Source organism: Pteronotus mesoamericanus, unplaced genomic scaffold (assembly GCF_021234165.1).
Source record: "Pteronotus mesoamericanus isolate MK-2021 breed Mesoamerican mustached bat unplaced genomic scaffold, CSHL_Meso_final contig_64, whole genome shotgun sequence".
NCBI lineage: Eukaryota > Metazoa > Chordata > Mammalia > Chiroptera > Mormoopidae > Pteronotus > Pteronotus mesoamericanus.
In genome coordinates, this window is record NW_026555224.1 from 3,656,096 (window position 1) to 3,671,946 (window position 15,851).

At 38.6% G+C, this 15,851-nt stretch overlaps 1 protein-coding gene across 1 annotated transcript in view; it reads left to right on the forward strand.

Moving 5' to 3' along the window:
• Positions 1 to 15,851, forward strand: part of USP31 (ubiquitin specific peptidase 31) — a 66,879-nt gene that overhangs the window by 13,868 nt on the left and 37,160 nt on the right. Inside the window, exons 2-4 of the mRNA XM_054580903.1 lie at positions 13,952 to 14,089; positions 15,311 to 15,399; positions 15,490 to 15,582. Coding sequence (XP_054436878.1) covers positions 13,952 to 14,089; positions 15,311 to 15,399; positions 15,490 to 15,582 — 320 coding nt within the window. The remainder of the gene's footprint in view (positions 1 to 13,951; positions 14,090 to 15,310; positions 15,400 to 15,489; positions 15,583 to 15,851) is intronic.

A 15,851-nucleotide genomic window follows, 5' to 3' on the forward strand; every position in this document is an offset into this window, starting at 1 on the left:
AAGAAAAGTACAGGCCAATATCGCTGATGAACACAGACGCTAAAATTGTCAACAAAATATTGGCAAACCACGGCCAACAATATATTAAAAAGATCATCCACTAAGATCAACCAGGGATGCAAGGATGGTTCAATAATCACAAATCAATAAACATGATACATCACATAAACAAAAGGAAAGACAAAAATCCCATGATCATATCAATAGATGCAGAAAAAGCATTTGATAAGGTACAGCATCCATTTATGATCTAAACACTCAGCAAAGTGGTAATAAAGGAGGCATACCTCAACGGGATAAAGGCCATATATTAAAAACATAGACCCAACCTCATACTCAGTGGGCAAATCTAAAAGCTTTCCCACTAAGATTGGGCACAAGACTTCTATTCAACATAGTATTGGAAGTTCTAGCCACAGTGACCAGACAAGAAAAAGAAAGAAAAGGCATCCAAATTGGAAAGGAGTAAGTAAAACTATCATCATTTGCAGATGACATGATAGTGTACATAGAAAACCCTAGAGACTCCACCAAAAAACTACTCTAGCTAATAAGTGAATTTGGCAAACAGCAGGATACAAAGTCAGTATTCAGAGGTTGAAGGTGTATTTGTACACCAAAAATGAAATATCAGAAGCAGAAATCAGCAAATAAATCACCTTTGCTATAGCAACAAGAAAAATAAAGTACCTAAGAATAAACTTAACCAAGGAGGTAAAAGACCTGTATGCAGAAAAGGATACAACACTGAAGAAAGAAATTAAGGAAGACACAAGTAAATGGAAGCTTGTGCCATGTTCCTGGATTGGAAGAATTAACATCATCAAAATGTCTTACTACCCAAAGCAATTTATAGATTCAACGCAATCCCTATTAAAATACCAATGATGTATTTTACAGACACTTCAAAAATTTATCTGGAACCATTACTGACCCCGAATATCCGCAGCAATTTTGAGAAAGAAAAACAGAGTAGGAGGGATCCCACTACCTTACATTAAACTATATTACAAGGCCACTGTAATCAAAGCAGTCTGGTAGTGGGATAAGAATAGACACATTGATCAATGGAACAGAATAGAGAGCCTAGAAATAAATCCACGTCTCTTTGGTCAATCAGTATTCGGCAAAGGGGGCAGCAGCGGAGAATGGAGTAAAAATAGCCTCTTCAACAAATGGTGTTGGGAGAGCTGGACAGCTACATGCAAAAAATTGAAATACGACCACCAGCTGACACCGTACAGAAAAATAAACCCAAGATGGTTAAAAGACTTAAATGTAAGTTGTGACCATAAAACTCCTAGAGAACATAGGCAGGAAGCTCTCAGATATCCCACGCAGCAATATTTTCACTGATATGTCCCCTAGATCAAGGGAAGTAAAGGAAAGAATAAACAGTTGGGGCTTCATCAAAATAAGAGGCTTTTGCATGGCTAAAGAAAAACAGCACAATGAAAAGGGAACCAACTGTATGGGAAAATATACTTGCCAGTGACACCTCAGAGAGGAGTTTGATCTCCAAAATATATAAAGAACTCCCACACCTCCACTCCAGGAAGGCAAATAATCCACTTAAAAAATGAACAAAGGACCTAAACAGACACTTCTCCAAGGAGGACGTACAGAGGGCCCAGAGACATAGGAAAGGATGCTCATCATCACTAGCCATCAGAGAAATGCCAGTTAAAACTGCAATGAGATGGCAGTTCACACCAGTCAGAATGGCCATCATAAAGAAATCAACAAACAATGGGTGTTGGCGAGGTGTGGAGAAAAGGGAATCCTAGTGCACTGTTGGCAGGAATGTCGACCGGTGCAGCCACTGTGGAAAACAGTTTGGAATTTCCTCAAAAAGCTAAAAATGGAACTGCCTTTTGACCCAGCAATTCCACTGCTAGAATTATACCCTAAGCATCCCAAAACACCAATTCAGAAGAACCTATGCACCCCAATGTTCATAGCAGCACAATTTAAAATAGGCAAGTGCTGGAATCAACCTAATTGCCCATCGGTAAATGAGTGGATCAAAAAACCATGGTACATTTATACAATGGAATTCTACGCAGCAGAAAGAAAGCAAGCTACTATCCTTCTTGACAGCATGGATGGAACTGGAGAGCATTATGTTAAGTGAAATAAGTCAGGTGGTGAAAGAAAAATACCATATGATCTAATGTGTAAGTGGAACCTAATCAGCAAAGCAAGCAGGCAAGGAACATATGACTGGCAGCCTTGAAAGACAGAAAAAACCGACAGGGAGGGAGTGAGGGAGGGAGGATGAGAAGGAGGGGGTAGCAGGGAGAGGATGGGGAAGGGGAAGGATCAGATTAAGGAGCAGGTATGAAGGACACCTGGAGAAAGCCACGGTGGGGAGAGGTGGGAGTGGGTGGGGTAGGGAGAGTGGTGGCGGGTAAATGGAAACAAATGTATTGGAACAATAAAAATAATATTAAAAAACCTCCATTAGAAAGCCTGTGGTGTCTGGTTGTGTGTTTCCTGTAATGTTAATAATAAAGATTATTCCTAGATCTTTAAGGGTCAGAAAATGGTGATATAACTTTAACATTCCTTCTTAGCAGCTAGAACACTTCTATAGAGACTTTTGCCCTTGGCTAGTATTTGGTTAATTCAAAGTAAATTTGGAGAAGAAAGGTAAGATAAATGCTTGATTTTCCCCACTTGATTTTCTTTTTGTCAAAATAATTACTTGGTTTCCAAGTGTGGTTAGTGAATTTTTTGTTGTAGCCATATGAACTCTTGGGTTTAAATGCATATTTAATGTTTTCATGTCAGTTTCAGTTATTAACCTTTTTGTTGCTCAAATTGTCGCATTTTAGACCAGTGAAACAAGTTGGCTCCCAAGTCTGTTTGACATGATACTTGTAGTCTGTGATGTCAGACCAGAATGCAAGGAAGTTAAAATGTTTCAGGCTCATCTTACATGTCTCCTGCCCCAGATCTGGGACCAGTCTTTCTTGAAGGAGCCCGGGTTCCTTTTGTTGGCAAATAGTACTGAGAGGTCACATGCTGAGCACTAGGGGTGCACGTGGTTTCTTTTTTTTTCTTAAGTAGATAGAACTAGGAAATGTGTAATTTCTTTTAAAGGTACACTAAATTATGAATTCATACTGATAATTCCAATTCAGGATTTAGTTTTTTTTATTTAACCTCATTGATCTTACATCTGTCTTTCCCTTCTCCCATGCTGAAAATCCTGTTAACACCAGTGTTAATTCTCATTTGTGTTACCCCACAGTGCACTCATAAGTCTCAGTAATAATTCCAATACTACCACCGATAGTATGAGTGAGTCTTTGAAAAGATTTAAGATTTTAATTCTTTTTTATTGTCTATATGGTATGTCCTAGAGTATTGTGTAGTCAACTTACTATGTCTTAAAGTAATGGGATAATTCTAAGTGTGGCTTGGCCACCAACTGGATATGTAGTTGTTTATTTATTTCTTTTGCTTTTGCTTTTGAAGGATTGCTTTTTAAAATTTAATTCTGTTGCGTAATTATGTTAAAAAAAAAAAAATGTGTGGCCTGGAGTCAAATTTGCAAAAGAAGGTTTGTTCAAAGAAGTCTAGTTTCTGTTTCTGATCCCATACCCTCTCCCTTTTCTCCCTAAATTTTATGATTTATTCTTTCTTTGGTTTTAATATAAGTTAATACTTGCACGTGTGTATGTATGTGTGGTGGTTGTGTATATTCATATTTCCCTCCTATTTAGATAAATACTAGCATACTATATGTAATTTTCTTCATCTTTTTTCATATAGGTAACATGAGTGATTACCATAAGCCCTGAACAGTTTATTTACTCCTGATAACAATGTAAGGTAGACGCATTATTTCTGTTTTGCAGATGAAGACTCAGATATTTATATAGAATTTTAATTTAGTGGCTCTCTCTATTTCTCATAGTAACTGGGCTTTATTTTGAGCAATGATATGGTCAGAGAAAGGCTGTTTTTAAACTGTAGGGAAGGAGATTCAACCTTTTCTTTGAGGTCTGTAGCTCTCTAAAGCTGGAGAAGACTAATAGTAAGATCCCCTTTCATGACCACAGGTGCTCCAAGTAATTACGGAGATATATTAACTTAATGTTTTTAATCTTATGCTAATATCACAGCCTCTTTCCCAGTGAGTGACAGCTTGGTGACGCTCCCTTATTTTAGAGCCTTGATTCCACGGACGTTATCATGAACTAGGCTAACTAAAGAAAAGACAATGCCTTTAAAAGCAGCAGTGCACAGGAAGTAGCTACTAGTCAATGATTTCAGGGCTTTAATAGTGACAAGAAGGGAAGGAAGAGGAGAGTAGCCTTGTTTCCCTGCAGGCAGGAGAGAAAGAGGCACTGGCAGCTTTTAATCTCTTATACAATTGGAAGAAGGGTTAGTTAGGTTGGGGACCTGTTGGTCCTTCCCCTCGAGGCTCTACTGTGATGTCAGGCAGTGTTAGGCTGTTGTAACTGCTCCCCACCCCTTCCTGGTGATACTGCTGATTCTGTCTCAAGCCTCAGGCTGTCAGCATCCGAGGAGGATGAGAGCAGCCAGCACCTAGGTCTACAGCTTTCCATTTGGAAATTTGTTAACCCATGAATTTGGAATTTAGTCAGCATTCTGGTGCAGCTAAGATCTTGAGTTGGTTACTGAACCTTTGTTTCCTTTTCACCCTTTTCATCGCTTTATAACATCAGCACCACAGATTGTGGTGTTTAACAACCCATGGTTCCTTAATACCTGAGTAATGGAAACATTTTAGCAGGGAAACCCAGTGAGCTAGCCTACCCACCAACCCCACTCACCCAAGCTGTAAAGAGCAAATCTGGGACACAGAAGAGGGAGGGACCCCAGTTGGAACAGCTGAAGGATCCTGCAAAAGGCCACTGTAGTTACATGCGGAAGAGAAATGTGTTCCACTTTAAAATTTTCTCTGGGTCTGGCCTTGCAACTCTGTTTTGTAGCTCACTTTTGATGCACGTGCACTCTTGGTTTTGACCCCTTCAATTGTAGATTATTTTTGAAGGGGTGGTATTTAAATCTCCAGTGTTACAGTGCTAGATGACTCCTGGGGAACTTCTCAGTATGATATATTCTGTGCTATTGTGTGGTCATTGTGTCATCTTTTTGAGTAACAATAACAACCAGTTCATCTCGTCTTTTGGGGGAATATAAGTCACTTCCCAGGTAATTACTTATTTGAACATCAAGTCTTTAAAATTTAAACTTCTTTTGGATTGATGGCTTGATAGCATATTTTACAAACTTACTTTCCCAGGAGAGGATCTTGGGTGCACTACTGTTTTCTTGGCAATTTAAAGTATCTTGAGCATCATCTTATGTGCTCTTGGTCTGTAACATGTCGGGTTCTTTGGGGGCAAGTGGGGCTAAATAGGACTTGATGAATAGTTTCGGATTGCTATATTGTTGAATTTTTTTTTTAATATTTATTTATTTTTAGACAGAGAAGAAGGGAGAGAGAAAGAGGGAGAGAAACATCAATGTGTGGTTGCCTCTCATGCCCCTAACTGGGGACCTGGCCCACAATCCAGGCACGTGCCCTGACTGGGAATCGAAACAGTGACACTTTGGTTCGCAGGCTGGCACTCAGTCCACTGAGGCACACCAGCCAGGGCTATAGTGTTGAATTCTTATTTCTGCTCTTTATAATGTTTCCTCTCATTCCCCACCATTTTCCTTTGTGAGCCTTCCTTCATTTTTTCTCATGTTTCATCCTGGGAGCCTATACCTTCTACTTCCTCATTCCTATGTTTTCCAGTTTCTAAATTGTTTTCAGTTAAGTAATCAGGTAAATAGAATCAGCTTCACGAGTTAGAGCCTGAGACTGTGGCTAAATTAAGAAACTTTAGTGTTTTTCCTTTTTGAAGTCAACTAATTTTTGAAAATTTTAAAGGAAATATGGATACATATAGAAAAATGTATACTTCATCAGTGCGAGCTTGATGAATTATCCTAAAGTGATAGTGCATCAGCCTGATCATGAAATGGGACATTTCCAGCCTCCAGAAGCTTCCTCTTTTGCTCCCTCCCAAAACTCCACCTCCCACTTCCCCCAAAAGGTAAACACTCTTCTGGCTTCTAACACCATTGATTCATTTTGCCTGTTCTTGAATTTTATTATGAGTAAAGCTGCTTTTAAAAGGGGATAGTTTTAGCCTTGGGATAGTTTTAAAAGCAGCTTTATTGAGGTAAAATTTACGTACCATATAATGCACCCATTTAAAGTATACAATTCAGTGGTTTTTTAGTATAGTTAGATTTAGCAACCATCAGTTTTAGAGCATTTTTATTATCCCCAAAGACACCCATACCCATTTGCAGTCACTCCTCTTCCTTCCAAACCTCCCAGCCCCAGGCATGCTTTAATCTACTTTCTGTCTCTGTAGATTGGCCTATTTTAATACTTCATATAATAGAATCATGCAACATGTGGCCTTTTGCATCTGGCTTCTTCCACTTAGCATGATGTTTTCAAGGCTGAAAAATATTCCATTGTATGAATAGACCACAGTTTGTTTATCCATTCACATGTTGAAAAACATTGGGCTTGTTTCCACTTTTTTGCTATTATTAATAATGCTGCTGTAAACATTCATGTACAGATTTTTTGTGTGGCCATGTATTTTCATTTCTGTTGAATATATGTGCCTAGGAGTAGAATTGCTGGGTCATGTGGTAACTCCATATTTAACTTTAAGAGCAGCTGCCCAACCGTTTTTTTATAGTACCTGCATTATTTTACATTCCCGCTAGCAGTGTATAAGGGTTTCTAGTGTCTCCACATCCATGCCAACACTTGTTATTGTCTTTCTTTTATTATAGCCACCCCAATGAATGTGAAGTGGTATTTTGATTTGTATTAAGTATATATAGTTTTTGTCTGGTTTCTTTTGTTAAAATTCACTATAACATCTATTTTGATAAGAATACTGTCTAAATTATTGTAGAAAATTTGGAAAATACATAAAAGTTGACAGGAAAATTAAAAAATGTATAAAAGTTGTTTGGAGTATTACTTTTTTGCCTTTTTTCCCTTCTCTGTGTGTTTTAACATAATTGGGATCAAACTATACATTCACTTTTACATTGTGATTTCATTTCATATGATATCATGAGTAATTTTTGTTGCAAAAACTTTTCATATCATTGTATGATGCCATGATAGCCTGTTTTTGATGGTTTCTGGTTGTGATGAATGTATTTTTTACATAAATCTTTCATTTTTTTATGAGCAGAAAATGGTTATTACTCATAACGTATATGAGTTACTAAAATCAGTAAGAAAACTACAATTACTTTTGGCTATTTTTTAGAATATATAGAAGTGAAATTCCTGGGTCGGTGGTTATCTCTTTTGAAGGTTCTTCAGTCCAGTGTTTTCCCAACAAAGCTATTTTCAGTCAGGCAATATTTTGAAGGTTTTTAGGCCATCATTGTTGCCTTATTTTACAGAAAGATTGTGCCATGGACAGTGTGTAAGAATGTCTATTGTACCTTTTGTTGCAGAATAGAAATCCTTAAGTTGATAAGTTGAAAATAGCATTTTATTATTTTAAATTGCATTTTCTTGTTGATAGTGAGGTAGGACTGCTTTATCTGTTATTGGAGGTGGAAGTACATCTATACAATGGTAACAGTTCAGTAATTGCACTGAATTCTCTTTGTTCGTTCTCTGTGTATTCACATACTCTTCCATTTAGCCTTCACATTTTGCAGGCAGATGGCCAAGTCCACAACCAGCTAGGATTGGTTAAGTTTGGGGCAGGCCAGACCAGGCCAAGGCTGGGAAGGTTCTAATTGTAATTACTAGAAAAGTCCTGAAGCCATGATGAGCTGGAGGCTTGTACCTGTTTTTATGTGATCCGATTCTTGTGAGGGTTGGAAAAACCGGAGGAGGCCAGGGTTGATTTAGAGACTGCCCAGTGTGTGGCTTAGGAGTCAGTCTGGCACACTTTCAGGCATGCATGGCGTTGTGTATGGGAAAAGAGTGATATGACAGGCCTGGGACTTGTAGGCATATTCAGCCAGTTAAACTATATTGGGAGTACCATGGGTTTATGGTGCTATGAACTCATAATTTATATATGCTTTAAAGCAATATTGTTTCCCCAGTATTTTGGATCCTTTTATATAATTAGCTGTTTGATCAAAACCATTTTAGATTTGTTTATCATCAAATACTAATATGTTTAAAATCACACGCATATGCAATACACTGATTATAGAAGAAATATTTGCATATTTGGCCTTGGGATAGTTCAAGGCCTGACCTCATGCTTCCTCCATGCCTTGTTTTCCCACCCTGTTCTACCTGCAAGGATGTGTAGATCATCTCGCTTACCCTGAAGAGGAGTGCCACTCAGTCAAGAACATTTGGCAGGGCCATGTGCTGAATTCCTAAGCCAAGCCTATGTTCCCCGTCTTCTTCTCTACACTTGATCAGGAAGCTGTCTCTGCTGCTCTTCTTTTTCTAGGGCTAAGCTTTCACTTGCCACCTGGCAAGGCAGGGTAGCCTAAAAAAGCCCCTCATGGGTTTCTAAAGGCATAAACTCTCCTTTTTCCCTCTGTCTTTCCCTCATTTTTCTTTGATGCTGGCTGCTGTGACATTTTTCCTCCGGGGGGTAAGACCCAAAGCTTGTTTTTGGCTTTGGGTATAGGTTTAGACTTTGGTGTAAGGCTTCCTAGGTCTGTCTAGTAGAGAAGAAAAAATCCTCAGTGTAGTGCAACCAACTTCTGAGATTTGGGGCAAAAGCCTCAGTCAGAAATAAGGTATATTTCTTTTTGCCAGCCCCATCTTTTGTGCATAAGATTACGGTTCCCTGGCCAAAATACCAGGATGTGCTCTTTTAAGATCATTCTTGACTACCACCTAGTTATTGTTCTTACCTTCATTTTAGAAAATGTGGAAAATACAGAAACGTGTAAAGAAGAAAGAAATCACCTAAAACATCCCACTCTGAGATAATAACAGTTGATACTTCAGTATATATTTAGAAGGATAAAAGACAAAAAGTCTTTAAAAAATATTTTAAAAGTTTGAAATCATGTTCATATGTAGTTTTGTATCTTCTTTTCACTTAATTGTATTATATATTTATTTCTCCATGTTTTCTAAATTCTCACGCATCCCTAACATTCCATAGTAGAAATATATGATAATTTCTTAGATGTTTAGATGGGTTTTCCAGTTTTTCTGATTTGACTTTTAACTGTTGAAGATCATTACCCTTACTGTGTGATGACCTTTTGGTTACATCAGAACTAAACATTTGCTTTTTAGATTGTGGTGTTAGCCAAAAAATTTTCCCTTCCTCCTAAAAAAAAGAGGCATTATTTTACTGTATTGGGAAGAATCTTAGATTGTGTTGGAAATAATAAGCAGTCCCAGAAGAAGACACTCTTGGATTACTTGAGTTACTTGATTGGCTATGTAAACACATTGTGGTGGTGACTAAATCTGACTTTAAGTTTGTAGTCAGCTAGGCTTAGCCACGTAGAGTGTGTTGGGAAGGGTGGGTAGGACAGGCTTCATCCCCACCAGAAGAGCGTTTGGAGCATCAGAAGGTGAAGAACGTTCCCATTGACATTAGCTGATGAGAGACAGATGGAGTTCTCCAAAGCCTTATCTCTGTCTTGTCTGCTCTCTGTTGCAACTGGGTACACTCAAGCAGGATATCATTCTTCACAAGCTGCAACTTGATCTTCTGGCGTAGTCTGAATTCCTCCTTACTCCTCAGATAACATCTCAATTAGATAAACTGCATTTTTGTTTCTGGGCCATATTTCAGTCATAGGGAAAAAATGCAAATTACAACAAAACAAACACTGATTAACAAGGATTTATTTAAAAGAAAATAAACTCCCAGAAGCCTCAGGCTTGGTGCAACTGTACTTCAGTCTCCTACATCTTTTACGTCTGCATGGAGAATTGGCACTCAGAATGAAGAACCTCAAGTCCGGTGTGATCCTGAGTTGTATAAAAGAAGGGAATCATTTGTCGAAGAGGGGTTATTAATAATGGTTTTAAGGCTGCTTGGATAAGATGAGGTTGAAGAATAATGGTAACTTTGGACAAACTACCTCACTTCTCTGAGCCTGTAGTTTTTCATCTGTAAATAGTAATAATAATGATACTTACAGCATAGAGAATTTTTGAGGAGTTGATTTTATAGGAAATAACACCTATAAACAAATAGTATAATACCTGATACATTACTGGTGCTCAAATATTAACTTCCATTGTTATTCTTTGCATTACGTATTATATTTGCCAGGTAGGAGTGGTGGATAATGTTGAATAAAATATTCCTAATCACTGTCTTGTGGTGGAGGTAGATATGAGATAACGAATAAAATACATTGTAATAAGTGATGGTAATCTAGTGAGGACAAAAGAGCCTCCCACGAGTTTCAGTGTTTTGGAAGTAAAACTTCAGAGCTTTTCCAGTGTGGCGATGTTTTTCTTCTCAGACTTGGCTTCACATTAGAATCAGAATTGTTAAAAAGAAGAATCATACTTGATAAAAATTAGTGTTGATCAGATCCCACATAGACCTGGCTCTGCTGCCAGGACATGGTTTTTGTTTAAAAAAATTTTTTTCCCAGGTGATTCTAATGTGTAGCCAAGGGTCAGTAGACAAAGCCTTAGATATCTTTTCCTTTTCTGTCTTTGGGATTTTCCAGGATTACATAGTACCATAGGATAATTCCTTTCTTTATTCTTGACTTTTGAAAGTTACTTAACAGCAGCTGTATAGAATTTTAGAATTTATGAAATGCTTTTATGATGTCTTTGAAGCCCCACCATCATCTTTTTAGAAAAATCTAATCATTATCATATTGCAGAAAAGATAGCCTAGGTTCAGAGAAATACAAAGTTTAAAAGGTGCTGGAAAGGAGATTTGAATTCAGTTGTTCAAAACTTAGTCTTTTTGTTTCTGTTGCATTTCTAGTGGAAACTTCCAGTCACTGTTACATACTTAGAGGCCTTCCCTTGTTCTGTTTTCTGCCTTAAAGCTTTATGATCTGTTGGGAAATCTTTGCTCATCGTTCATCTTGCTGAACCACTTGTTGTATATCCCTTTTTATATTTCATCCTTTTATCCTGGCTTTAATGTTCTTCACCATACTTCCACCCTTAGTTATAATTTCTTGAAATGCAGTAACACCTTCTCAGCCCTTTTATGACAGTATTTTCTTTTAGATAAGATATATGCCCTTTCCTAGTCTATATTTCAAGCAATGAATTTCTGCCCCCAAGTCTTTTTGTCTAAAGTTAGTTTTACAACAGTGCAGATAGCCCTTGCTATCCGTGCATGCTTAGTTCTTGAGTCTGGCTAATGAGAACTTGGATAAAAGGAGCACCTCCATTTGATTTACCCTGTATTAGGCCCCTGTGTCTGTAAGGGTTAAGGAGCTCTGTACCAGAAATACCTGATTTTCTCTTGTGGTTTCTTGACTCCTGCTACTTTTCTTTCTCCTGTAATACATATTAAGGATGGTTATTAGATTATCCTATGATTTGTTTTGTAAGGGGCTGAAGGAAAATCAGTAGTCCCTTGGATATCTGTAACAGGAAGATGTCACCATTGTGAAGGGCCAGAAAGAGGAGCCTTTGTATTTGTGTATGTTCAGCAAGGTCTCCTGTAAATTTTTCTTCAGTTTGTGATGTAGTGATTTAGGGCGAGGTTGACCCAGAGCAATTTTTGCCCCAGTTGTACAGGCTTGTGGAAGTCCCTACGGCCTGTTAAACCGGGCCCAGCAAAAATCTTGTTGAGCGGCTTTAGCACAATGCCTGGAACACAGTGATTGGTGGATAAATGCTGGATGAGTTGAAATAACAATGGCAGGAAGCATACATCAAGTTGAATGCAGGCCTGGTAAAGAACTTAATATTGTCTCCACTCTGAAATTTGATGGAGACTGTCCATAAAATATTTGTTTGCTTTAACCCATAATGCAACATTTGATTTCAACTAATTTATTTTTTAAAATGCAGATACTGAGAAAACTCCTTCACTGGAAGTAAATGAGAGAAGGCCGGAAGCTTGTTGTGCTTCTGACAACTTGTGTACCCAGCTCTGTGCCGTTGTATTTGTGTCTCCCTTGCTGTACTTAAGACTTCCTCTTAGCTTGTCCTGTACTTCCTCCACAGAACAAACAATACCAAACAAACTGACAAAAACAAATTTCCCTGCCTTCTGTCTAATTTCCCTGAACCTATTACTATCTTTACCTCCTCTTCTGTCTCTTCTACTTCCTTTTTATGACAACTAGTTCCTGTACCTCTTCTGAATCCTTCCTCCTTGCTTTACTAAGAATCATCTTTCTTCAGGTGTCCTTTCTGTTAGCTTCTTCCTTCACCATGTAAGTCCCTCTCCTGTGTAAATTGGTCCCCCTCTAGGTAGTCATAGCATGTTCTATCCTTCCTTTTATAACTGAGTTTCTTGGATGTGAAGAGTGGTCTTCTTGCAAGTATTTAGTCTCTTTACCTTTCTTCTCTTTCACCCTCTCTGATCTGCCTCACTGAAATTGCAGAGACAGTTACCCTCTTCATTTGCCGTTCCAGAGGTCCTGTCTCATGCCCATCTGACTGACTTTTCTGCGGAGCTACAATTGTTGCTCCCATTACCACAGAGGTTCCTTCTCCCTCTGCTTGTGTTGTCCACTCTCTCCTGGCTGCTTTCTCTTACCTTCTTGGGCTTCTTTTCTATGACTTGTCCCTACTATGCTAGTGTTAAGATTCTATACCAGTTATCTCCTTTCTTCGTTAGATGTCTCCTGGGTTACTTCCTCTATGCTCACATGACAGGTGTATATGCTGCACTGATTGAACTTACCAGCCATATGTCTCTTCCCTGAGCACCAGACTTAGCCTCACTTGGAATCCTGTAGATACCTCAAACTCAACATGTTCAGCATTCTGCAGTCTTCTGTTCCTTACCTCATTACCCACCTAAGTCAGACCCTAAAAACCTGGTATAATCCCTGAGTATTACCAGTCACCTGTTCCTCTTCCATCCTGAGTCAGCCATGTCATCAGTGCTGCTGGTGCTGATGCTTTTTTCTTTTCCATTTTTCTTTACTAGGAAATCTCTTTCATTTGTAGCTCACAGTCTTCCATGGTCCATACCAATGGCTCTGGTTTTGATTTTCCTAAATGAGAGTGTAAGGCCACAAATCAAACCATTTCAAGATTAAGGAAGACATCAAGTATAAGCTGTACAGGGAGATTAAAGAAGGTGAAGGCTGAGAGAGAAGAAATTGGATTTGGGTGGCATCTGACCTCTGGTGGAAGTTCTGTCATGTGGTGAAGACTTTCTCCCATAGCTACCCCTTCTTTTGTGTACCTGTTTCTGAGATGGCATCCAGTGGCATCCTAGTCATCAGGGTCCTTCCTCTCCCTTGCTCACTTCATTAAGTTAATAAGTTTTGCCAGTGACACTTCAATTCTCTTATTTTGTCCCTTTGGTTTTTTTCTCCCTAAATTTGAATCTTTGTAAATCTTCTTTATGTTTCCTTGACATCTAATTGACTGAATATCAAGTTGTGATGGTTTTTTTTCCATGATGGAAATAAAAATCTTTTCCCTCTTTTCATCTCTTATTATTTTAATTGAAAAATTACAATGGACAATTTTTATTTCTTTGGCTTACTTTATTATTCAACTTTTAACATCGTTGATCATTTTCTGCATAACTCTTCACTTGACTCTTGGGAATCCATTCTTCTGATTTTCTTGCCACATCTTTGATGGTCTTTTCTTGGTCTCTTTTGAGGTTTTACATTGAGCACCAGTTTTTGCTTAGCTGTTTCCAGGAATTCCTCTAATACCCTTGAGAGCTTTCATCCCTCTTTGGGATTATGAACAATTTATCCTAAAGCAAGGGCTTACAACTAATTCATGCTGATTTATTTATCTCTCTAGAGTATTGTGTCGAAGAATGCACTGCAGTACCGTGGAAATGCCCAGCATGACGCCCAGGAGTTTCTGTTGTGGCTTTTGGACCGAGTTCACGAAGACCTCAATCATGCCCTGAAGCAGAGCAGCCAGCCTCCTGTGAAGGTGAGAGTACCCCACCCAGCAGTCAAGGAACAGGGAGCCCAGGACCCATTCTCCCAAATCTCTGAGGAGCTGTTGCAGCTTGCACTTGGTTAATGTAGTGACATAGAATAAGCTCTAGGTAAGTACAGAGTTCATGGATACTTAGAGGATTTTTCCACATTTACTACCATGTTGGCAGCGTGAGATCCCAGAGGCGCTGTTTTCCAGGAACCTGCAGTCTAATAAGGGGATACATTTGCCTGTATGACTATCTTTAGACTAAAATTAAGTGGTTCCATCTCACTAAACAGTTTTTAAAGCAAAAATTTGCCTTCTAGTCCAGTGAGACCCATATCCTATAGCTCACTGGAATGAATACACAATCAAAAAGTAAATGCATGGGCGTCTCATTGTTAGAATTGGACTTGAGTATAGGAACTGAACCCCTAGAATATTCTTACTGAGGGAGAATATTTTATTCTCAACTTCTGTGCATATAGCCTTACTGTGATGGGCAAAATGATTTTTATAAAGGACATAATTAAGATAAAGAGTTGCCTTTCTTTCACAGCTTTTAAAGTTTTTGATAATTCTGCTCTGTAGCTCGCATTTTAAATTTCTAGTTTTGGTAAGTTGTTAAATTTTTGATTCAAGGTCCTTTTGTGCCTGAACACTCTGTATTGTCATATGACTCTATGCTTGTGGCTGACTCTCTCTACCACCACATTGAGATGAACTCAAGGTCAGGAACTATGTCTTATTTTTGTACCCTAAAGCCCTCTGCAGTGCTCTCTGCACATAGTAGCAGGTACTCAGTAACTAATTGTTAGGTGGAAGGACATGACAAAGATAAGTGAAATATGAAATAGTGTGATTAGGCACCAAAATCAGCAGCTAATAGGCGCTAGAAAATTTAGGTATGGTAGGAACCAGTGGTTGGGATTATTTCCTGGAAGAGGTTAAAGTGAGACTTTAAGAGTTGGAAGGAGATTAGAGTGTCCTGGAGAACTGCCTGGGTAGGGTGGAGAGATGGGGATGTTTGGGAGAGCCTGTGAGGAGATGAGTTCTGTGACCCACATCCTGGCCACTGTGTTCTGGTTTCTTTAGCAGATACCTTTCACTGAAACCTCTGGACTTGATGCATAGCTTGTATAAGTCAAGGATATTTGTGACACTTTCAGGGTTATCTTTAATTAACAATTGGTACTTTTAGCCTGTAAAATTGTACCTTTTTTTTTTAAGCCACCGTCAGAGACTGATATGATGCCTGAGGGACCATCTTTTCCTGTCTGTAGCACTTTTGTACAGGAACTTTTTCAAGCCCAGTACCGGTATGAGCAAATAAAATTTCCCCTTATGTTGTCTGTTTATGTAGTTGTAAGTGAACTTAATATGCATTTCTTACATTTTTGTTTTTGAAGATCTTCTTTGACATGTCCTCATTGTCAGAAGCAGAGCAACACTTTTGACCCTTTCCTCTGCATTTCTTTGCCAATTCCTTTACCCCACACAAGGTAAGAATAGATTTAATAAAATTAAGGTGGTACAGTCCTGTGTGTTCCTTTTTCTCTGTAGGCTCCTAATAGGTCTTCTTACTTATTTAGAGAAGTAATGATATTAGTGATACATTGAGTGTAGGCATTGTTAAAGCCTTATAGAAATTTATGAATGCCTCTCTGAGTTTGCAGGGTACATGGGACAGGTATGTATATTCAGTTGGTCATTCATCCACACCTTGAGGGCAACGGGGAATGTTGAGTGCCTTCTAGATTCGCTAGAGGCC